The 24,038-nt window shown below is 38.6% G+C and overlaps 1 protein-coding gene across 5 annotated transcripts in view; it reads right to left on the reverse strand.

Moving 5' to 3' along the window:
- Positions 1-303: 303 nt before the first annotated feature.
- LOC123500464 (ankyrin-1-like) overlaps positions 304-24,038 on the reverse strand; it is a 101,888-nt gene continuing 78,153 nt past the window's right edge. For all 5 annotated transcript variants that reach the window (XM_045249178.1, XM_045249180.1, XM_045249181.1 and 2 more), the window contains 4 exons: positions 22,406-22,711; positions 15,559-15,834; positions 3,512-3,931; positions 304-2,240 (listed from right to left, as the gene is read on the reverse strand). In XM_045249178.1, the coding sequence (XP_045105113.1) occupies positions 564-2,240; positions 3,512-3,931; positions 15,559-15,834; positions 22,406-22,711 (2,679 nt within the window). In that variant the 3' untranslated portion in view covers positions 304-563. The remainder of the gene's footprint in view (positions 2,241-3,511; positions 3,932-15,558; positions 15,835-22,405; positions 22,712-24,038) is intronic.

The following is a 24,038-nucleotide window of genomic DNA, read 5'->3' on the forward strand; positions in this document are numbered from 1 at the left end:
TTTTGTTCGCCTTCACAATGATGTTTAATTATCGCTCAATTTAGCATATTGATTTTAAGTCTTAGTAGTCTTAGCTGCTAATACCTTGTCACTATTTTTATTATTATTGTTATTATTATTATTATTATAATTATTATTATTATTATTATTATTATTATTATCATTATTGTTGTTATTATTATTATTATTATTACTATTATCATTATTATTATTATCATTATAATTATTATTATCGTTATTATTATTATTGTTATTATCATTATTTTATTATTATTGTTATTATTATTATTTTTTTTTTATTTTTTTTATTATTTATCTTTTTATTTTTTATTTTTTTCCAAGTCAAAGTAACACCAGTATGTGTTGTTTAAGCTAAAATAGTTCATATTACATTAAATTTTTAATCTTCTATTGATAATTTGGTGTTCTTTTTTTTCTTGTTTCTTTGTTGACTTTTCAAAAATATGAATACGGAGCCAAATTTAGCAAAGAAAGAAAACAGTTTAAAGACTTAAACAGTAAGCTTGAAGTATATTATGACGCAATATATTTAATAACTTTTTTTAGCTAAGTGCGTCAAGACACGAATCATTTAAGTTCTCCTCGAGACAGCGTACAATTAGGGGAGCTCCGTTCCCTGGTTTGGGTCCCTCACACTCTCCTCCAAAGTAAGCATAAATCTTCCGTGACCAAAAGACTTCCTTGGGGTCTGCAGGAGTGATGGCACACATTTTCTTTAATACGGCCACTAAATTCTTGCCTGGATTCCCTTCTTCCTGGTCAGTTCTACTATCTTGTAACCAAAACAGAAATGCGTTCTTAAAGCAGAATCCACTTGGCACCACAATGTTCCAGTCCCGCGCAGCAAACCAAGTACAGAATGTTTTTTTGTGTTGGGGCATCCAAGGTTCAGCCTTCAAGGAAGACAGTAGAAACTTGCCCATTAGTTGTGGCAACCGCTCTACTGGTTTCAACTGTTTCAGTAACTCTGCTTCAGTTTCGGCAAAGCTACAACGCCAAGAGCCATCAGCAGCGTTACTAAGCTGTATGGTCTTTGTACTGTCTGGAGTAAGACGTGGTCTAGCGATTTCCTCTTGCCATGGCACCTCTAACACTGGCACCAAGTCCACGCCGACAAGCAACAAAGGATACTCCTTTCCCTGCCAGGCAAGAGTAAAGGCCACACCCACCTGCGTACTAGTCAGGCCTGGTGGAACGAAGCTAAGTCTCGCGTCCTTCAAAAGATGATCAGTAAGGCACATTTGCACCTCCTCGTACAAATTATTCATTAATTTGTTTCCTTGAAGTTGTGGCTGGTCAGCATCTACTGAAATCTCTTTCGTACCTTTCAGGTGTGCATCCTTCTCTTTTCTCTTACTAACATTTATCCTTACATTGTCCTTCCTGATCACTATGTTCACGTCAAACTCATCAGGGGCGTATAATTTAGAGCCATCATGAGAGCTGCCCACCATCTTTAACTTACCACTGTAAGTGGGATCTGCTTCTGATACTTTCGCCATGATAGCTTCTAATTCTGTCATTACCACCTCTCTCACTTCGAGTGCCTCTCCTCTTGTGAAGTCAACTATCAGCTTTTGAGTTTCCGACTGTAACTGAACTAGGCTTATGGATTTGAGGATCTTGCGCATAACTCGTTCAGAATCGTGACGGTCAATTGGAGACAGTGATACATGGCCACACTTCTCATACATGTGGAGATACGTATCGAAATTGTTCTTAACTTCAGCAGCAGTGGTTCCCGCACGGCACGGCAAGTCCTGCAGATGGTGTTGCATTAGCAGATAATAGGTACTTGTGTAACCAAACATAGAGGCCAGAAGGTGGGGCGTCTGACCATAGGCGTCGCACCGCAGCAGGTCTGCCCCGACACACAGCAACAGCTCCACACAGCACTCCTGGCCATGTGAGGCTGCTTCGTGAAGGGCTGTGGTACAGCAAATGTCATCGAGCACCGCATCCACAGGCAGGCGGCCCACCCGTAGCAGTAGGTATGTGAGCTGAAGCAGACCCTTTCGTGCTGCCAGCAACAGAGAGGTGCGTCCTAATGGCCGTATTGCTATCAGGCGGCGGGAAATGTCTTCACGCCTGCCATGTATATAACACTGGAAGAGCACTTCTTGTACACTCAAGGCTTCCCGTGTGGCCAACTTTTCGTGAGTGTCCTTCTGACGAAACTCTAGGTCCTGCAGCCTCGAGCGCTCTTTATCAAACAACATCTGTGTGATGCGAGAGATAGATGGCTATTATTGCAATAATGCTGGAAATTATAAAAATGATAATATTTGAACTAAGAAAAATTATGATAATATTGCTAGTAACAAATACTCGTTACTCATCATGTATTACTTGTACTACTGCTACTATTATTACCAACACTACTACTGCTGCTGCTGCTGCTGCTACTGCTACTACTACCTACTACTACTACTACTACTACTACTACTACTACTACTACTACTACTACTACTACTACTACTACTACTAGTATATATCCCTACGATTTCACCACCTGGCAATGAAAGTGGCACGGTGGCACATTAATGCTTTTTTTTTGTATGTGTGTACGCGTGTATGTCATATACAAATCTCTTTTCCTTTTATTTTTGAACACGTAATAAGTAATGAGCTACATAGCTCATGCTTTATTATAAATAAAGTTCTCTTAGATAACAACACTTTTGTCCAGATCACACGAGAGAGAGAGAGAGAGAGAGAGAGAGAGAGAGAGAGAGAGAGAGAGAGAGAGAGAGAGAGAGAGAGAGAGAGAGAGAGAGAGAGAGAGAGAGAGAGAGAGAGAGAGAGAGAGAGAGAGAGAGAGAGAGAGAGAGAGAGAGAGAGAGAGAGAGAGAGAGAGAGAGAGAGAGAGAGAGAGAGAGAGAGAGAGAGAGAGAGAGAGAGAGAGAGAGAGAGAGAGAGAGAGAGAGAGAGAGAGAGAGAGAGAGAGAGAGAGAGAGAGAGAGAGAGAGAGAGAGAGAGAGAGAGAGAGAGAGAGAGAGAGAGAGAGAGAGAGAGAGAGAGAGAGAGAGAGAGAGAGAGAGAGAGAGAGAGAGAGAGAGAGAGAGAGAGAGAGAGAGAGAGAGAGAGAGAGAGAGAGAGAGAGAGAGAGAGAGAGAGAGAGAGAGAGAGAGAGAGAGAGAGAGAGAGAGAGAGAGAGAGAGAGAGAGAGAGAGAGAGAGAGAGAGAGAGAGAGAGAGAGAGAGAGAGAGAGAGAGAGAGAGAGAGAGAGAGAGAGAGAGAGAGAGAGAGAGAGAGAGAGAGAGAGAGAGAGAGAGAGAGAGAGAGAGAGAGAGAGAGAGAGAGAGAGAGAGAGAGAGAGAGAGAGAGAGAGAGAGAGAGAGAGAGAGAGAGAGAGAGAGAGAGAGAGAGAGAGAGAGAGAGAGAGAGAGAGAGAGAGAGAGAGAGAGAGAGAGAGAGAGAGAGAGAGAGAGAGAGAGAGAGAGAGAGAGAGAGAGAGAGGATGTGTGGGGGAGAGAGGGGAGAGACTCACCTGGTGTACTTTCTGCCTCTGTTCCATAGTCATAAGGTTGCATGGTAGACGACCTTTACCATCTGGCACGTATGGGCAAGCTCTGAGGTCTCTAATGAGCACTTCTGCCATGCTGTAGTGGTTGGCTTCCAGCGCGGCGTGTAACGCAGTTGTAACCTTGGTGTGTGGATGTTTTTCATCCCCAGTGAAAAATGCCCATGCGCCTGCCTTGTGCAGGAAGGCTGCTGTCACTGGGCAGTTGGCACGCGAGGCCTCAGTCAAAAGGCGACTTAAGGCTGCGTGGCTGCTATTATTAGGCCAATCAGCCTCCCATGGGGTATCTCCTTTAATCATATTAAGGAGATGGTCAATGCCTTCAACAAGGGCACGACCAGTGTGCTCCAAACGACGGCGTTCCGCAAGCAGCCGGCAGCAGTAGGCCTATGGAGGCAAACAAATTAGATGATTAGGTTGTTGAACTGGTTGTGAATCATACTTTTTCATCATCGTATATATATATATATATATATATATATATATATATATATATATATATATATTTTTTTTTTTTTTTTTTTTTTTTTGCTGTAGAGAAGAGGGCCAGCCAAGGGTAAAAAAAAAGAAAAGATTAAAAAAAGTTCCACTTGAGTGCTGGCTCTCTAAAAAAGAGGAAAAGCGTCAGCCAAAATTATGGAGTAAATGCCTCAATACCTCCCTCTTAAATAAAAGAAAGTCTTAGGAATTCGGAAATACAGATGCAGGGAGGGAGTTCCAGAGTTTACCAGTGAAAGGCATGAATGATTGAAAGTACTGGTTAACTCTTGCGTTAGGGAGTTGGACAGAAAAGGGATGAGAGGAAGAAGAAAGCCTTGTGCAGCGAGGCCGCAGGAGGAGGGGAAGCATGCAGTTAGCAAAATCAGTAGAACAGTTTTCATGTAAATAGCGATAAAAGATAGAAAGAGATGCAACATTTCGGCGGTGACAAAGAGGCTGAAGACAGTTAGTCAGAGGAGGGGAATTGATGAGTCGGAAAGCTTCTAATTCAACCCTATCTAGTAAAACTGTGTCACTGGAACACCCCAAACATGTGGAAAGTACTCCATACAGGGGCGGATAAGGCCCTTATACAGAGTAAGCAGATGGAGGAGCGAGAAAAACTGGCAGAGACGCCTCAGAACTCTTAACTTTATAGAAGCTGTTTTAGCAAGAGATGAAATGTGAAATTTCCAGTTAAGATTAAGAGTAAAGGACAGACCGAGGACATTCATTGTGGAAGAGGGACACAGTTGAGTGTCGTTGAAGAAGACGGGATAGTTGTCTGGAAAGTTGTGTCGAGATGATAGATGGACAAATTTTAGTTTTTGAGGCATTGAATACTACTGGATTTTCTCTGCCCCAATCGGAAATCTTAGAAAGATCGGAAATCAGGCGTACTAAGGAGTCCCTGTTTGATGTATTGACTTCCTGAAGGGTTGGTCGTCTCTGAAAGGACGTGGAAAGATGCAAGGTGGTATCATCAGTGTAGGAGTGGATAGGGCAAGAAGTTTGGTTAAGAAGCTCACTAAGGAATAATAGAAAGAGAGTACGTAACCCTGAGAAAATCTACTATTAGTAGATTTAGGAGAACAGTGGCCGTCTACCACGGCAGCAATAGAACGGTCGGAAAGGAAACTTCAAATTTGCAGAGAGTAGGGTAGAAGCCGTAGGAGGGCAGTTTTGAAATTAAAACTTTATGCCAGAATCTATCGAAAGCTTTTGATATGTTTAACGCTACAGCAAAAGTTTCACCGAAATCTCTAAAAGAGGATGACTAAGACTCAGTAAGGAAAGCCAGAAGATCACCAGTAGAGCTACCTTGAGGGAAGCCATACTGGCGATCAGACAGAAGATTGTGAAGTGACAGATGTTTGAGAATCTTCCTATTCAGGATAGATTCATAAACTTTAGACAAGAAAGAGATTAAAGCTATAGGACGGTATATATATATATATATATATATATATATATATATATATATATATATATATATATATATATATATATATATATATATATATATATATATATATATATATATATATATATATATATATATATATATATATATATATATATATATATATATATATATATATATATATATATATATATATATATATATATATATATATATATATATATATATATAGTAAGTAAGCAAGAACAGACACTGCTGAAATTGGCTTTAAATTATGTCTACGTAACATTGCATTGTCTTTTTTTTTTAAATGCATTAGTTTTATTACATTACTTTTATAGTCCCAAGATACCATTTTCATCATTATATCCAGTGTGAAATGAACCACTGGTGCAACATCCTACTTGAAATTCTGACCAACTTAGAGATGCGCTAACATCCTTGATTTTTTTTCCTGACCTTTCAACTTGCTTCATGTTACTGTATTTTCTCTGTTGGTCTTCAATCTCATATCTGCATCTTGTCTCATTTCTCCAATCCCTCCTGAGGATTCCCCAAAGGAAAGATGCTCTTGGCATTTTGCATTTGCTAGTTGGTGGGAATATGCTACGAAGAGATGAAGAAATAAGCGAACAATATGCTGTGGAGGTGTTTAACAGATACGGCATTTTGTGGGATGAAGCGGAAGATGAGGGAGTAGAGAGGAATTGGAGTTTTGCAAAGTGCGCACTGGAGCCAGGGAATTTTCCTTAACAGAACAGTGTTAATATTTAAAGATAAAGGCTGCCCCCTACGACCGATCCTCTCTGCTATTAACACCTTTGGCTCTAACTTGGCAAAATTCTTTGTTCCAATATTATCACATTTAAGGGGGTGTCTCATGGGAAACTCCTATGAATTTTCATTTTTCATGTTATGCCATTTTCATCAAGTTACTGTGTTAATCTAAGAGAAGACAGGTCTCCTGGCCATTGAAAGTCGTCCCTTTATCCTTAAAACTCATCTTTAAAGGGATACAAACACGTGTGTCAACCCTTTAAATTCGTCTTTTGGAAAAAAAAAAATAAGTACGAGGTTTTTTCGTCTTCGACTTTTTTTCAGATTTTTTTTTCTTTTTTTTTTAGTTTGAGTTTAGTTACTGCTATTAAGAAAACATTTTTTTTTTACTTTGATGGTACGAGAACTAAGAGTTTAGGGTATTACATTTCATCAACAGCTTACAAAGAGTTATTCAGTGAAAATTATTTATATTCTATCTTTTCCGATATGACACTAAAAATTTTAGCATATAAACGAAAAATAAAGAAGCACCTCTTGTCTGTGGAGAAGCGGAAAGTGTAGTGAAAGACCGATTAGCGGCAAAGGCCTGAAATTTATTACCTTTATCTTCTGAAATACTAAAGCTAGAAAACCATTTTTCCAGGGTTAGATGGACCCTGTGATGGGAATGATTGTACAAAATTTCATCCAGATATGCGCTATAGTTTTTCATTATGAATTAATATGTAAAGTTTTTCTTTAAGGCTAATTTTGTGCAAACTTACTTTTTTTTCGTTTTTAACTGTTAATAACTCCGTGACTTCTTTTCCAAAGTGCACAATTTGATTTGAAACGTCTTATTCAATCATTTGCTTAACTTTCTGTCATTTTAGAATTTTGGTTTAAGAATTTAAAGAATTTTCTTTTGATATTATAAAGAAAATAAAAAATAAAATTCAAATGAAAGAAATAGAAAAAAGTAAAGTTCTAAAATGCAAAGTTAGAAAAAAAGATTGTATAAGATATTTCAAATAAAATTGTGCACTTTGGAAAGGAAGTATATAAAGGGTTTTATTAAAGATTAAATACGTAAAAAGTAAGGTCGCGGGAAATTTGCTTTAAAGAAAAACTTTACATGTTAATTCATTGATGATAGATTAAGTGGGATACAACAAAATGTTAGTAAAAAAGGGACCATTGAAACTGCAGTTTCCCAGGAGGTCAAAAGAGTCAAATGTCTGACACCTCTCTCTTAAAGAAGTCAAGTCGTAGGAAGACAGAAATACAGAAGCAGGTAGGGAGTGACAGAGTTTACCAGTGAAAGGTATAAATTATTGATAGTACTGGTTAACTCTCGTATTAGAGGGTTGGATAGAATGGGGATGAGAGGAAGAAGAAAGCCCTGTGCAGCGAGGCTGCATGAGGATGGGAGGCATGCAGTTAACAAGATCAGTAGAAGAGGGGATAGTTGTCTGGATGGTTGTGTCGAGTTGAAAGATAGAGATATCGAGTTTTTTATTCTGTTCCCCAATCAGAAATCTTAGAAAAATCAGAAGTCAGGCGTTCTGTGGCGTCCCTGCGTGATCTGTTGAATTCCTTAAGGGTTGGATGTCTCTGAAAGGACGTGGAAAGATGTAGGGTGGCATCATCAGCGTACGGATGGATAGCCCAAGAATTTGAAAAAAATTTTGTATGAGGAATACTACCAAGGGCAAAACAATAATATTAAAGAAAAGGCGTACCTGAATTGCAGTCTCCATAAAAGACTCAAAAGAATTAGTCAAAATTCAAGGACAAAATAATGTCTTGCCACCTTTCACTTAAAAGAAGTGAAGTCGTAGGAAGACGGATATACAAAAACAGGTGGGGAATTCCAGAGTTTACCAGATAAAAGTATGAATGATTGAGAATACTGGTTAACTCTTGTATTAGAGAGTTGGACAGAATAGGGATGAGAGGAAGAAGAAAGCCTTGTGGAGTGAGGCCGCAGAAGGAGGGGAGGCATGTACTCATATTTTTTAGTTTTAAGTGTGTGAGTGTGTGTGTGTGTGTGTGTGTGTGTGTGTGTGTGTGTGTGTGTGTGTGTGTGTGTGTGTGTGTGTGTGTGTGTGTGTGTGTGTGTGTGTGTGTGTGTGTGTGTGTGTTAGGTGGATGTAGTTTGAGTGAAGAAAGAGTGCTGTCTTTAGAGGGTATTCTGTGACTGCCCCTTGAGTTGTGAGACAAAAATGGAAATGCCCAGCGTGATCAGAACTAGCTATTAAACTCTCTAAGAGCAAATTATCGTATCGGTATATATATATATATATATATATATATATATATATATATATATATATATATATATATATATATATATATATATATATATATATATGCCCAAAAGCGATAATTTTACATTAACATTAATGGGCAGCCCATTAACGTTAATCGAACTATGCGATTCCCTACCTGTTTCTGTATTTTTGCCTTCCTGACTTGTCTTCTTTTAAGAGGGAGGTATTAAGACATTTGCTCCCTAATTTTGGCTAACACTTTTGTTTCTTCTAAAGAACTTGCACCTAAGCTGGCCGTTTTTTCTTTAATATTCTTTTGCCCATTGCTGGCCATCTGTCTTACATGTATACATACATATACATACTGTGTGTGTGTGTGTGTGTGTGTGTGTGTGTGTGTGTGTTCAGCACAAAGATGGATCTTTGACATGGAAGCAATAATCATTCCCGGGAAAATCAGCATAGTACTTCCTCAGGTCCCCCGAACTGGCAGAGGCAAAACGCCAGAGGCAGCTCCGCCTTAGTGGTTCCTGAGGAGGTGTTGGGGAAATAGGACAAGATACAGAAATGAGATTGTGATTAGAAGAGCCCAGCGGAGGAGATAAGGTAACAACATATGTAAGGAAGAAATCAAGAATGTTTGGCGTATCTCCAAGACGGTTAATAATACGAATAGGATGTTGCACCAGTTGCTCTAGGTCATGGAGGATAGCAATTTAGCAGAGTTAAACGGTAGTTCACCAGAATAGTCAGTGAAGGGAGAGGAAAGCCAAAGCTGGTGGTAAACATTGAAATCTCCAAGGAGGGACATCTCTGCGAAAGGGTCGAGAGATAGAATGTGCTCCACTTTGGAAATAGTCAAAAAATTTACTAACGTCAAAGGAGTTAGGGGAGAGATAGACAGCACCAATAAATTTAGTTAGATAGTGACTGTTGAGTCGAAGGCAGATGGTGGAAAAACAATGTAGAACATATTGGTGGATGGGTGGTGAGAAGAAACTCAGAAGTAGCAGGAGTACTTTATTTCCCTAACGTTTCGCCCATTCTCTCTGAGGAAGCCCTATGGGCAAAACGTCAGGGAAATAAAGTACTCCTGCTACTTCTGAGTTTCTTTTCACCACCCATCCACCAGATGGTGGAAAACTCGGAAAATTCGAAAACGTGAGCAGGAGAGGAAGTTAAATCGTTGCGCACATACACGCAACATTCAGCTTCGGAACGAAAATGAGGATAAAGAAAATAGGAGGGAACAGAGAAGGGGCTTCTGTCAGTCGCCTCGGACAGCTGTGTTTCGGTGAGGAAAAGATGAGGTTTAGTAGAGGAGAGATGGTGTTCTACAAAATGAAAATTAGATCTAAGACCGCGAATGTTGCAGATTTTAATGAAAAATTGTTGAGGGAGGTTTCAAGACATTTTTTGTTATCACTGAGAGAGTAATCTGACCTGGAGACATATCTTGTCCCCTCCCCAGAACGGGACTCAGAGGCTGGATTTGGAATCACCATTTTTTAATTTTGAATTTTAAGTAAAGTGTGTGTGTGTGTGTGTGTGTGTGTGTGTGTGTGTGTGTGTGTGTGTGTGTGTGTGTGTGTGTGTGTGTGTGTGTGTGTGTGTGTGTGTGTGTGTGTGTGTGTGTGTGTGTGTGTGTGTGTGTGTGTGTGTGTGTGTGTGTGTGTGTGTGTGTGTGTGTGTGTGTTTTTGAGTGAAGAAGAAGCGTTGTCCTTAGAGAGCAGGTTGTGTCTGCCACCTTCAGTTATGAGACACAAAGGGAAATGTTCAGCGAAATCACAGTCAGCTTCAATGGAACGTTCACAACACCTGAACTAGTGCTGTTAGACCACGCTGGGAGTAAATTATCATTTCGCTGATGTGAAGAGGAGGAAGGTCCTCATAGCGCCTCACTGCGTGGAGACGACGAAATTCTTTCCTCTGTTGGAGGGAGTTGAGGAGGGAGAGAAAGCAGGAGGTGGTGATCAGAGGAAGGAGGGGGCAGATGATTATTTCCTTCCCGGAGGTAGGATTTTGGTGGTTGGCGATAGTCAGGTGAGAGAGTTCATTTCGTATTAAAAGAACAGGTAGGTCAGGTCGAGGGTATGTGTCTGCCAGGTGCTGGGATTGAGAAAGTAAATGTTAGGCTAGACACGCACTTTCTAGAGGATGGATCCAAATCCATTGTGTTTCTTAGCACGGAGGGCAATGACCTTTGTAAAGTGAGGAACGGTTCAGGAGGTTTAAGGAGGTTGTGGCTAAGATTATGAATAAGGGAGCGACCCCTGTGGTATGCGGTGTGTTGCCGAGGAGGGGATTGGGAGGTGAATGGCTGTCCAAGGCTATTGCAGTGAATTGCAGGCTTGCAGATCACTGTAGGAGCAATGGATGAGCGTTCATCTACAACTGGGACCTCTTTTATGGCAAGGAAATCTTGTATGCCAGGAATGGGGTGCATTTATCACGCCAAGGTGTTCGTGTTTTGGCTGGAACACTTTAACGTGACTTAAGTGCACTCCAGCGATTTTTTCGTTACCTAGGAGAGAGAAAGGGGTTCTGAGAGCCATAGGGAAGAGAGAATTATTAAATATAGATAAAAAACCAGCTTAGTAAAGCAGAAGGATAGTTTGAATATTTATTTGTCGAACTGCAGGAGGATTTTAAATAAGATAGATTTGCTTAGAGGAACAGCTTGTTTTGAAAATTTTGATATAATTGTGTTAATAGAAACCTGCTTAGACATTTCAGGGAAAGTATTTGATACGGAGGTGAAAATTTTCATAAGGATAGGGAAAACAAAAAAGGGGGATGAGTGGCTTTGTACGTTAAGGACACATTGCAATGTTGCATAAACACTACAATTAAGACAGCAAAACAGTCTCTATAGGTGGATGTTAAGGATGGGTCACAAATGAGTAGTAATGAGTTTAGTGTACAGGCAACCTAATGCTTTTAACCAAATTAACTCTTCAGTGTGTGAAGAAATAATAGAGCAGCCAGGTACAGTAAGGTGTGTGTGGTGGGGGATTTTAATTACAGGAGTGTAGATTGGAGCTTGGTGGTGAGCAACACGGAAGCAGAAGTATTTCTTAGGGTTATTCATAATGACTTTTTAAAGCAAGTAATTTTAAAACCCACACAGGGAAATAATGTTCTAGATTTGATTCTGAAAAACAGGGAGGATATAGTTACGCAGATGGAGGTTTGTGGCCAGCCAGGTAACAGTGACCACAATGAAATACGTTATAGATTGAAATGGCAAGATTTTAGCAAGACCACTAGGAAGGTACCTGACTTCAGGAAGGGAAAGGGACAGCTCGACGCCGCAAACTCAACACCGTCGATTCAACGCCAAGACAACTATTTAAAACGTTTCAAATGATTCTTAAATGGAATTTGCCTGACATACCATCGCTGGTTTCGAAACTTTTTAATCGTTTCAAATGATTGGTAGAAAAAATTGGGGTGACGAACCACCACTCGTGTGAAACTATTTAGATCGGTTCGAATGATTCGTAGAAATAATTTTTGATATAGCGAAAATTCATGAAGTCATACTGGTGTTGCCAGTCATAGATCGGCTTTAAGACGTTTTTTTCCATCAATTCCGAAATGGAAATAGATCAAATTCTTTGTCAAAGAGGAAAAGAAAAATTTGCACACGAAGTTCATTTATTTGTATTTGATAATTATAGTAAAAGAAACAACAACATACGATTTTGGTGTTGTGACCAAGCATCTGGGTGCAATGCAAGGATTCATACGTCAGTTATCAAGAAAGTAAATGAACATTCCCAATGTTCGTCATCAGCAACTATAGAATGAGCTAAAGTGCACACAGCCTTTAAACGTCGTGCCAAAATTACTGTTGAAAAGCTCAGTGCAGTAATGAATGATGTATTAACAAACATATATCAGGCCACGTTTGGATCATTGCCACATGTTTCAGCTATAAGGAAAACAATTAAACGCACAATGAAAGCCATAAGCGCTCCCCTCCGAATCCTATAGATCTTAAAGAGTACAACATTTACATTCTAGAAGAAGGAAGAGAAGAAAAATTTCCTGATCGGCGATAGTGGCCCGGGTTTACAAAGAATTGTCCTTTTTGAAAGAAACAGGTGGCTGAAGCATTTGCATTCTTCTGTTACTTGGTATGCCGATGGAATTTTTTAAATAGTACAAAGATTATTTTCTCAAGTTGACAAAATTCTTGCGAAAAAATTCGATGGAGTTATTCCGAATATATTTGTTCTTTTGCCAAACAAGCAGCAATCAATTTATGCAAATATCTTTAAATACTCAAAGATATCATGCCTACACTAAACCCAACATGTATTATGTGTGACTTTGAACAGGCAGCCTTTTCTAAATAAAAATGTAATTAACTATTTTTACTAATTCTATAAAGTTTGGTTTTAGAATTATCATTATTAAATCACTTCTATCTGTTTTTGAAAAGTCGACAAAAAAGTTTCGCAGTTGCATGCCATTGAGTTGTCCTGAGGGTGAGTTGTCATAGTATCTGATTGCACTGGCGTTGAGTTGTCTCGGCGATGAGTTGTCCTGGTGTTGAATTGAGTTGTCTTGGCGTTGAGTCGGCGGCGTTGAGTCGACGGTGTTCAGTTGGCGGCATTGAGTTGTCCTGTACCCTTCAGGAAGGTAAATTTCGAAGGCTTATTTATAGGGAGTCGACTGGCAAGGGACAGGTAGGGGAGGTCAGGTAAGGTCCAGTATGCAGGTGAGAAAAGGAAGGCAGGATCAGTGAGGTGGGGTTAGGTGTGAAATCTGAGAAGAGAAGACTGAGCGGGATCGGGTAGTGGGATATGGGTCAGGTCAGGCCGAGAGGAATGAAGTGAGGGTGGTGGGACAAGGGCAGGTGAAAGTTGGTGAGGTGTATAGTTATTTTCTTGATAAATTACTTACAGGTAAAGTAGATAACATTCCATATAAAACAATAAAATAAAAAAAGAACGACCCTAAATGGATGATAGATAGATTGAAACAATGCATAGGACAGAAGAAGAATATATATAAGGTAGTAAAGGCAGGAGATGAGGTTTTAAGGCCACTATACAATTAATTAGTAAGAACGGTTAAGAGGTTAACAAGGAAAGCTAAAAGCGAATATAAGTTAAGAGTAGCCAGCCAAGCAAAGACAGATCCCAAGATATTTTTTTCAGTTAAAGAAAAAAAAAAGTCCTTTAAAGACAGGTAATGGCGAGATGGTTAGCTATTTTTAAACTGTTTTGACCCAAGAGAATACACAGGATATCCCAGATAGCGAGCAGATTTTCAGGACAGAGGAGAGAGAGAGAGAAGCTGACAGATATTTATATAACTAAGGAGTTGGTAGAACAAAATATAGATAAACTAAAGAAATTCAAGTCTCCAGAACCTGATGAAGTATACGAAAAGGTACTTAAGGAGTGCAAGGAGGTCATCATTGAACCATTAGCAGTACTTTTTAGGGCCTCACTGGAGTCAGGTGAGGTACCGATAATGTGGAGAATGGCTAATGTAGTACCAATATTTAAGATGGCTAATGTAGTACCAATATTTAAGAAGAGAGATAAAACCCTAACGTCTAACTACAAGCCTGTCAGCTTAACTTCAATATTATTGTTGGTAAGTTAATGGAATCAATAATAGCGAAAAACATTAGGGAACAGCTGGACAAACACGGCTTGATAAATCACTCACAACATGGTTTTACGGAGGGAAAGTCATGTCTTACAGACTTGTTGAGCTTTTATAGTAAGATTTATGGGGCAGCAGATAATAGTGGTAATTATGACATCATATACTTAGATTTCAGTAAAATCTTAGACGAAGTACCACACCAGATGCTCTTGAGAAAGGTTAGACCGCACAGGATAGAGGGAAGAATATTAGGCTGAATTAAAGTGTGGTTAGGCGAAAGGCGACAGAGGGTCGTAATTAACGGATCTAATTCCTAGTTGAGCCAAGTTATTAGCGGGGGTGCCACATGGTTCAGTTTTAGGGCCTTTATCTTATTTATTATACATTAATGACTTGGATAGTGGAATTAGTAGTGATATTAGTAAATTTGCAGACAATACGAAGATAGGTAAATTAATTAGGTCAGTTTCAGATGCCATCGCCCTGCAGACACATTTGGATAGGATGAAAAAATGCACATAAATGGCAAATGCATTTCAACATTAACAAGTGGTAGGTACTGAGCGTAGGTAGAGATAATCCACACAATAGGTACACGTTAAATAACGAGGCACTACGAAGTTCCAAGTATGAAAAAGATTTAGGAGTTATAGTCAGTTCCGATCTCGGTCAAAGGAAACAATGCATAGAGGCTAGAAACAAGGCGAATAGGGTACTAGGATTAATTTTAAGGAGTGTTAGAAGCAGAAGTCCCAAAGTAATATTAGAATTATACTTGGCGCTGGTCAGACTACATCTTAACTATGTGGTACAATTCTGGTCCCCACATAATAGGAAGGATATAACTCTATTGAAGTAAGTGCAAAGGAGAATGTCTAAAAAGGATACAAGGGAGGAGGGATATTCCCCATGAAGCGAGATTGAAGAAATTCAATCTGTATTCCTTAGAGATACGTACAGCAGGTTAAGAGGAGACTTGATAGAAGTATTTAAGTGGTATAAGGGTTCCAACAAAGGGGGACATGAGCGAAGCTCATAGGACCAGAAGCGGGGACAGAACAAGAAATAATGGGTTTAAGCTTGAAAAATTCAGGTTTAGGAGAAAAATGGGAAGAAATTGGTTTCCAAACAGAGTGTTTGATAAGTGGAACGGTCTCAGAGGTCGCGTCAATGTTGAATTAATAGGGAGGGAGTTTTAAAAGAAGATTAGACACATTTATGGATGGGAATGACAGATGGAATTAGGTAGCTTTAATCATACACGGACTGCCACTTGTAGGCATGGTGGCCTCTTGCAGCTTCCCTCTTTTCTTATGTTCTTAACTACTTTTGTGGCATCCACAACACCTGATCCTCTTCTGTGTTTTATAATATGTCTTTTGATTAATTATATATCTTTACTTCTACACTTTCAACATGAGTTTCTCGTGATAGACAAACATACTTACATTGATGAGAGCAGCTAAAATCCTGGTACTTGTGTCTGGGTTCTGCCACGCCACCTGCAGCAGTCCAGCGGAAAGCATCGCGCCTTTAGCCAGCAGCAAGTTTACAATCCGAACACGGTTTGTTGTAACAGCTAACTGAAGTGCAGACAGGGATTGGCTGCCTAGCGGCTCCGTGGGTGTGCCTTTACATATGAGGCGGGAAACTAGTTGAACATCGTCCCCTATACTGATTGTTGAGAGAAGACTTTCATACAGTTGTTCAGGGGACGAATTATCCTGTGGAAAATATGAGGGATCTGTATGAAACACAGAAACGGAAATTAAAATATGGCTGATAATCTTCCTGATAATCTTACGGACAGAGATTTTCAAGCTGACGCTATTGTAAAAATAGAAAAATGAGGAAAACCGGTTGGATGATAATATCAAGAAGGAAGAAAAAGACGGGAAAAAAAATGTAATGGTTTCTCATAAGTCGTGATCTATGAAAAAAAAAAAATGTTTCTCTTTCTCTTACTACGAGAAATGGTGAGGCATTCGAATAATGCTTTAACAAGGCAAATTTGTTTTCGACTAAACACGCCTTCATTCAGTGAGAGTTTATTTCACCATGGTGGAATTATTCTTATTTTCACGATTTTTTTTTATTTTTATTTATTTATTTATCTATTTTTTTTTAGCTAACACGGCACACATTGCCTATCTCCTTGGAAATTTTCAGACGCTGCAAACCACCCTTCTGGAAGAAGTCATCATTATCCTCCATCTCTAAAATTTGGAAAATAATGACTCCAACACCACCTTCGAAGTCTCCTAGGGAAGGGAACATGAATATCCCCACGAAATTTTTTTTGTTATGACCTATAGCGCCTGTAGGCATACTTGAAGAGTATATGTGGGAAGCGCTGTTCAGCTTCCGCCCGTTAGTGACGCAAACAATTTTATCTATAGTGGTACCCATATTAGGACCCATATCACCACCCAAGCTCATCTTTGGTGTAATCACCTAGAATCTGGGTATTATGGTGACATGTTGGTAACTTTAAACCACTCAACAACAAATGGCATATCTTCAAAATGGAATGTGGTAGGGATTCGAACCTACACATGGACGTCTACCCGATCCCACGCTCACCACCTTATCCACTACGCCATTACGCCACCGCCTCCATATGAAGAGTGTTCTCATCGTATCGACCATAAATGTGTTGACAACCTCCTCAATTTTTTCTTCATTAACTTTTGAAAAATTCCTGGTCTTGGATCTAATTTTAAATCTGTGCAACACAAATTTTCCTATACTCTCTCTGGCCTAAACCCTCGGAAGGCTTATGGACCTGACGAGATCCTTCCTATTGTTCTCAAAAACTGTGCTCCTGTGCTTGTACCTTGCCTGGCCAAACTCTTTCAACTATGCCTATCGAATTCTACCTTTCCTTTTTCCTGGAAATTTGTCTACATTCAGCCTGTTCCTAAAAATGGTGACCGTTTTAATCCCTCAAACTACCGTCCTATAGCTTTAATCTCTTGCTTGTCTAAGGATTTTGAATATATCCTGAATAGGAAGATTCTTAAACATCAGTCACTTCACAATCTTCTATCTGATCACCGGTATGGCTTTCCTTAATGAGTCTTGGTCATCTTCTTTTAGAGATTTCGGTTAAAGTTTTGCTGTCGCGTTAGGCATATCAAAAGCTTTTGATAGAGTCTGGCAAAAAGCTTTGATTTCCAAACTGCCCTCCTACGGTTTCTATCCTTATCTTTGCAACTTCTAGTGCCCCCGTGGTAGACGGCCACTGTTCTTCTAAATCTATTAATAGTGGTGTTCCTCAGGGCTCTGTCCTATCGCCCACTCTCTTTCTATTATTCATTAATGACCTTAACCAAACATCTTGCCCTATCCACTCCTACGCTAATGATACCACACTACATCTTTCCACGTCCTTTCAGAGACCACCAACCCTTTAGGAAGTTAGCAGATCACGCAGGGACGCCACAGAACTCCTTACTTCTGATCTGTCTATGATTTCTGATGAGGACAGAGAAAATGTCGTAGTTTTCAGTGCTTCAAAAACTCAATTCCTCTATTTATCAACTCGACACAACCTTCCAGACAACTATGCCCTCTTCTTCAATGACAGTCAACTGTCTCCCTCTTGCACACAAAATATTCATGGTCTATCCTTTACTCATAATCTTAACTGGAAACTTGATATCTCATCTCTTGCTGAAACAGCTTTTATGATGTTAGGCGTTCTGCGGCATCTTCGCCAGTTTTTCTCGCCCCTCCAACTGCTAACTCTGTACAAGGGCCTTATTCGTCCTTGTATAGAGTACTCTTTGCATGTTTGGGGGGTTCCACTCATACAGCTTTATTAGATAGGATATAATCAAAAGCTTTTCGTCTCATCAACTCCCCTCCTCTGACTGACTGTCTTCAGCCTCTTTCTTACCACCGAAATGTTGCATCTCTTTCTATCTTTTATCGTTATTTTCATGCTAACTGCTCTATTGATCTTGCAGTCACTTTTTCTCACTACATTCACTACCACAGTTATATAACATCACCTACACTGTCACATCAAGCCTCCCTATACCTATGACAAAAGATTCTGTTGAGACAGACGTATGCAGCTTAAACTTTTCTTTTTTCTTTTGTTTTGTTTTTTTTACGTAGGGAAGAGGGCCAGCCAAGGGCAAACAAAAAAAAAGAAAGTTAAAAAAGGCTCACTTGAGTGCTGGCTCTCTAAAGAGTGTATAAACTGTCAAAACCGTCAGCCAGAATTAGAGAAGCAAATGCCTCGATACCTCCCTCTTAAAAGAAGACAAGTTGTAGGAATTTGGAAATATAGATGCAGGGAGGGAGTTCCAGAGTTAACAGTGAAAGGGATGAATGATTGAGAGTACTGGTTAACTCTTGCATTAGAGAGTTGGACAGAATAGAGATGAGAGGAAGAAGAAAGCCTTGTGCAGCGAGACCGCAGAAGGGGAGGCATACAGTTAGCAAGATCAATAGAACAGTTACCATGAAAATAGCGATAACAGATAGAAAGGGATGCAACATTTCGGCGGTGAGAAAGAGGTTGAAGACAGTTAGTGAGTGGAGGGGAGTTGATGAGACTGTGTGGCTGGAACCCCCCCAAACATGCGAAGAGTACTCCATACAGGGACGGATAAGGCCCTTATACAGAGTAAGCAGTTGGAGGGGCGAGAAAAACTGGCGGAGACGCCTCAAAACATCTAACTTCATAGAAGCTGTTTTAGCAAGAGATGAGATGTGAAGTTTCCAGTTAAGATTATGAACAAAGGACAGACCGAGGATATTCATTGTGGAAGAGGGAAACAGTTGAGTGTCATTGAAGAAGAGGGATAGTTGTCTGGAAGGTTGTGTCGAGTTGATAGATGGAGGAATTGAGTTTTGAGGCATTGAAAACTACTAGATTTTCTCTGCCCCAATCGGAAATCTTAGAAAGATCGGAAGTCAGGCGTTCCGTGGTGTCCCTGCGTGATCTGTTGACTTCCTGAAGGGTTGGTCGTCTCTGAAAGAACGTGGAAAGATGTAGGTGGTATCATCAGCGTAGGAGTGGATAGGGCAAGAAGTTTGGTTAAGAAAGTCATTAATGAATAATAGAAAGAGAGTGGGTGACAGGACAGAACCCTGAGGAACATCACTATTAATAGATTTAGGAGAAGAACAGTATCCGTCTACCACAGCAGCAATAGAGCGGTCGGAAAGGAAACTTGAGATAAAGTTGCAGAGAGAAGGATAGAAGCAGTAAGAGGGCAGTTTTGAAATCAAAGCTTTATGCCAGACTCTAAAAAGCTTTTGATATGTCTAACGCTTCAGCAAAAGTTTCACCGAAATCTCTAAAAGAGGATGACCAAGACTCAGTAAGGAAAGCCAGAAGATCACCAGTAGAGCGACCTTGACGGAAGCCATACTGGCGATCAGACAGAAGATTGTGAAGTGACAGATGTTTGAGAATCTTCCTATTCAGGATAGATTAAAAAACTTTAGGCAAGCAAGTGATTAAACCTATAGGACGGTAGTTTGAGGGGTTAGAACGGTCACCCTTTTTAGGAACAGGCTGAATGTAGGCGAACTTCCAGCAGGAAAGAAAGGTAGAAGTCGATAGACAAAGTTGGAAGAGTTTGGCCAGTTAAGGTGCAAGCACAGAAGCACAATTTTTTGAGAAGAATAGGAGGGACCCCATCAGGTCCATAAGCCTTCCGAGGGTTTAGGCCAGTAAGGGCATGGAAAACATCATTACGAAGAATTTTAATTGTAGACAAGAAATAGTCAGAGGGAGGGACAAGCCAAGAATCGTTCAAGGTGGAGTTGTGAGCAAAGGTTTGAGAAAAGAGTTCAGCACTAGAGACAGAAGAGATGGCAGTGGTGCCATCAGGATGAAATAAAGGAGGGAAAGATGAAGAAGTGAAGTTATTTGATTTGTTTTTCACTAGATGCCAGAAGTCACGAGGGGAGTGTGAGTTTGAAAGATTTTGACATTTTCTATTTAAGAAAGAGTGTTTGGCATTATTCCTGGCAGAGATATAAAGTGCATGAGATTCAGGAGATGGAAGGCTCAAGTATCTTTTGTGGGCAACCTCTCTATCATGTATAGCACGAGAGCAGGCTGAGTTAAACCAAGGTTTAGAAGGTTTAGGTTGAGAAAAAGAATAAGGAATGTACGCATCCATGCCAGATACTAACACCTCTGTTATGCGTTCAGCACAAAGAGATGGGTCTCTGACACGGAAGCAATAATCATTCCAGCGAAAATCAGCACAATACCTCCTCAGGTCCCCCCAGCTAACAGAGGCAAAACACCAGAGGCACCTTCGCTTTGGGGGATCCTGCGGAGGGATTGAAGAAATAGGACAAGATACAGAAATGAGATTGCGATCGAAGGAGCCCAACGGCAATGAAAGCGTGACAGCATAAGCAGAAGGGTTAGAGGTGAGGAAGAAATCAAGAATGTTGGGCGTGTCTCCAAGACGGTCAGGAATACGAATAGGGTGTTGCACCAGTTGCTCTAGGTCATGGAGGATAGCAAAGTTGAAGGCTAGTTCACCAGGGTGGTCAGTGAAGGGAGAGGAAAGGCAAAGCTGGTGGTGAACATTGAAATCTCCAAGAATGGAAATCTCAGCAAAAGGGTAGAGGGACAGAATGTGCTCCACTTTAGAAGTTAAGTAGTCGAAGAATTTACTATAGTCAGAAGAGTTAGGGGAGAGATAAACAGCACAGATTAATTTAGTTTTAGAGTGACTTAAGTCGTAGCCAGAGGGTGGTAAATTCGGAAGACTCAAGAGCGTGGGCACGAGAGCAAGTTAAGTCGTTGCGCACATAGACGCAACATCCAGCTTTGGAATGAAAATGAGAATAGAGAAATTAGGAGGAAACAGAGAAGGAGCTACTGTCAGTTGCCTCAGACAGCTGTGTTTCGGTGAGGAAAAGAATATGAGGTTTAGTAGAAGAGAGGTGGTTCTCCACAAATTGAAAATTAGATCTAAGACTGCGAATGTTGCAGAAGTTAATGCAGAAAAAGTTGAGGGAGGTGTCAAGGCATTTGGGGTCTTTAACGGGAGAGGTGTCCGACCTGGGGACATTTTTGGTCTCCTTCCCAGAGGGGGGACTCCGAGGCGTTATTATTTTCGTGTCCCATTTTTCTTTTACATTTTTATTTGAAGTGAAGGGTGTATGTGAGGTAAGTGCATGTAGCTTTGTGTGAAGAAAGAGAGTTGTCTTTAGAGGGTAGGCTGTGACTACCCCCTTGAGTTGTGAGACACAAAGGGAAACATTCAGCGAGATCACAACTAGCTTTAATGGAAGGTTCACAGCACCCTATGAACTAGTGCTATTAGATCTCACTGAGAGTAAGTTATTTTTTCGGAAGGTGTCTACTACCTCTGAGACGGATAATAAGTACTTCACAGTGTTCCTATCTCAGCTGGGTGCACTAATCACGACTCAGATGTCTAGTACAGTCGTTCAAGAGCACATTGCTGTGACACCGTCGATAGCACCGTCACCTACGAGTAAATAAGATTTTCTAGAGAAGTGGGATCTGATGCCTTATCTTCCTATCATGCTCCAGGATGTCACCAATGTATGTACGATATGTTAAAAGTTCACCTCAATTAGGTGAAAACAAATAGCAAGACAAGGAAGAAATTATATATATATATATATATATATATATATATATATATATATATATATATATATATATATATATATATAAATCTTTAGGAGTCGATAGCTCAAAAACTGATTTTTTACACTTCAAAAAATGTAAGAAATCGGTAAAAGCTCTGATCATCTTTTCTTAGTAATATTCTAAATTACAACTAAAATACAATCCTTTGTAAGAAATACATTTTTAAAATTCCCAATAGAATTCGAGATAAAGGAAGGTAAAATTACTTTTCTTTCCAGAACAAAACTAAAATTAGAAAAATTTTATTCATAAAAAACGTAGATAGCTATTTGTACACATTTTCCTTTGTAGTTTTCTTTTTTCTTTTTTTTTCAAAGCCATCAACTGAAAACTAAAGTCTAGAATAGAAACGAAAAATACATTTTATTTGAGTGTCTTCTGTCACTCAGCCACACTTGATGAAATTTACAGAATAACCTTGATAGGCGGAGTACGAGCCTCCTTGGATTAAGTTAGAAGCTCCCCTTTAGAAAGCTGGAAGGGAAAAAGTCCAAGGAAATATGAGCTATGAGGATATAGACTAGTGGAGGAGATTGGTGTACAGCTACTGCTGCTAAGGGTTACTGTCCTGGCGAAAGTGGTGGGTGGGAAAACCGTTATCTAGTTTCTTTAACATGTAAACACACCTGCTCACACTGGTGCTCCTGCAAGGTTTCCAACACCTCATTGTGACCATTATCTCGTGCAAGATCAGCTGGAGTTATGTTCTCAGGAGTAATCACATGAGGATTCATGCCACGTTGCAAAGCCTTCTCTATCATCTCGGGGAACACTCCAAGCTTCGCTGCCTCGTGGAGGGGTGTCAGACCAGCTTCATTCATTGCGTGTCCTTCGTGGTTATTAGGGATGTTGTTCATTATAGCCTTGTTGCCATCCACCATCCATGATACAGTATTAAGGTGATCCTGTTTTTGATGGCTTCGCTCGATTTTCTATAAAGAAAAATGCAAACTAACTGTAATGGCGATATCACGCATTTAAAGTCATTTAGTTTAGAGTAAGGAACAATATCTACATATCTTCATTCAGTTGTTATTTTTTCTTGTCCGAATGCATAAAATTTTATTCACATGATTATATATCAAAGGAATTGAATTTCAATGGAAATGAATGACATGGTAATTATATATATATATATATATATATATATATATATATATATATATATATATATATATATATATATATATATATATATATATATATATATATATATATATATATATATATATATATATATATATATATATATATATATATATATATATATATATATATATATATATATATATATATATATATATATATATATATATATATATATATATATATATATATATATATATATATATATATATATATATATATATATATATATATATATATATATATATATATATATATATATATATATATATATATATATATATATATATATATATATATATATATATATATATATATATATATATATATATATATATATATATATATATATATATATATATATATATATATATATATATATATATATATATATATATATATATATATATATATATATATATATATATATATATATATATATATATATATATATATATATATATATATATATATATATATATATATATATATATATATATATATATATATATATATATATATATATATATATATATATATATATATATATATATATATATATATATATATATATATATATATATATATATATATATATATATATATATATATATATATATATATATATATATATATATATATATATATATATATATATATATATATATATATATATATATATATATATATATATATATATATATATATATATATATATATATATATATATATATATATATATATATATATATATATATACAGAGAAGGCCAGCCAAGGTCAACAAAATATTAAGAGAAGATGCCCACTTCAGTGATGTTTCTCTAAAAGTGGAGTACAGAGTAAGCCAAAATTAGGGAGCAAATGTCTTGACACCTCCCTCTTAAAGGAAATGAAGTCGTAGGAAGACGGAAATACAGAACCAGGTAGGGAGTTCCAAAGTTTACAAGACAAAGTTATTAATGATTGAAAGTACTGGTTAACTCTTACATTAGAGAGATGGACAGAATAGGGATGAAAGGAAGAAGAAAGCCTTGTGCAGCAAGGCCGCAGTAGGAAGGGAGGCATGCAGTTAGCAACATCAATAGAGCAGTTAGCCTGAACATAGTGATGAA

The sequence above is a fragment of the Portunus trituberculatus genome, unplaced genomic scaffold (assembly GCF_017591435.1).
Source record: "Portunus trituberculatus isolate SZX2019 unplaced genomic scaffold, ASM1759143v1 PGA_scaffold_286__1_contigs__length_216572, whole genome shotgun sequence".
Lineage (NCBI taxonomy): Eukaryota > Metazoa > Arthropoda > Malacostraca > Decapoda > Portunidae > Portunus > Portunus trituberculatus.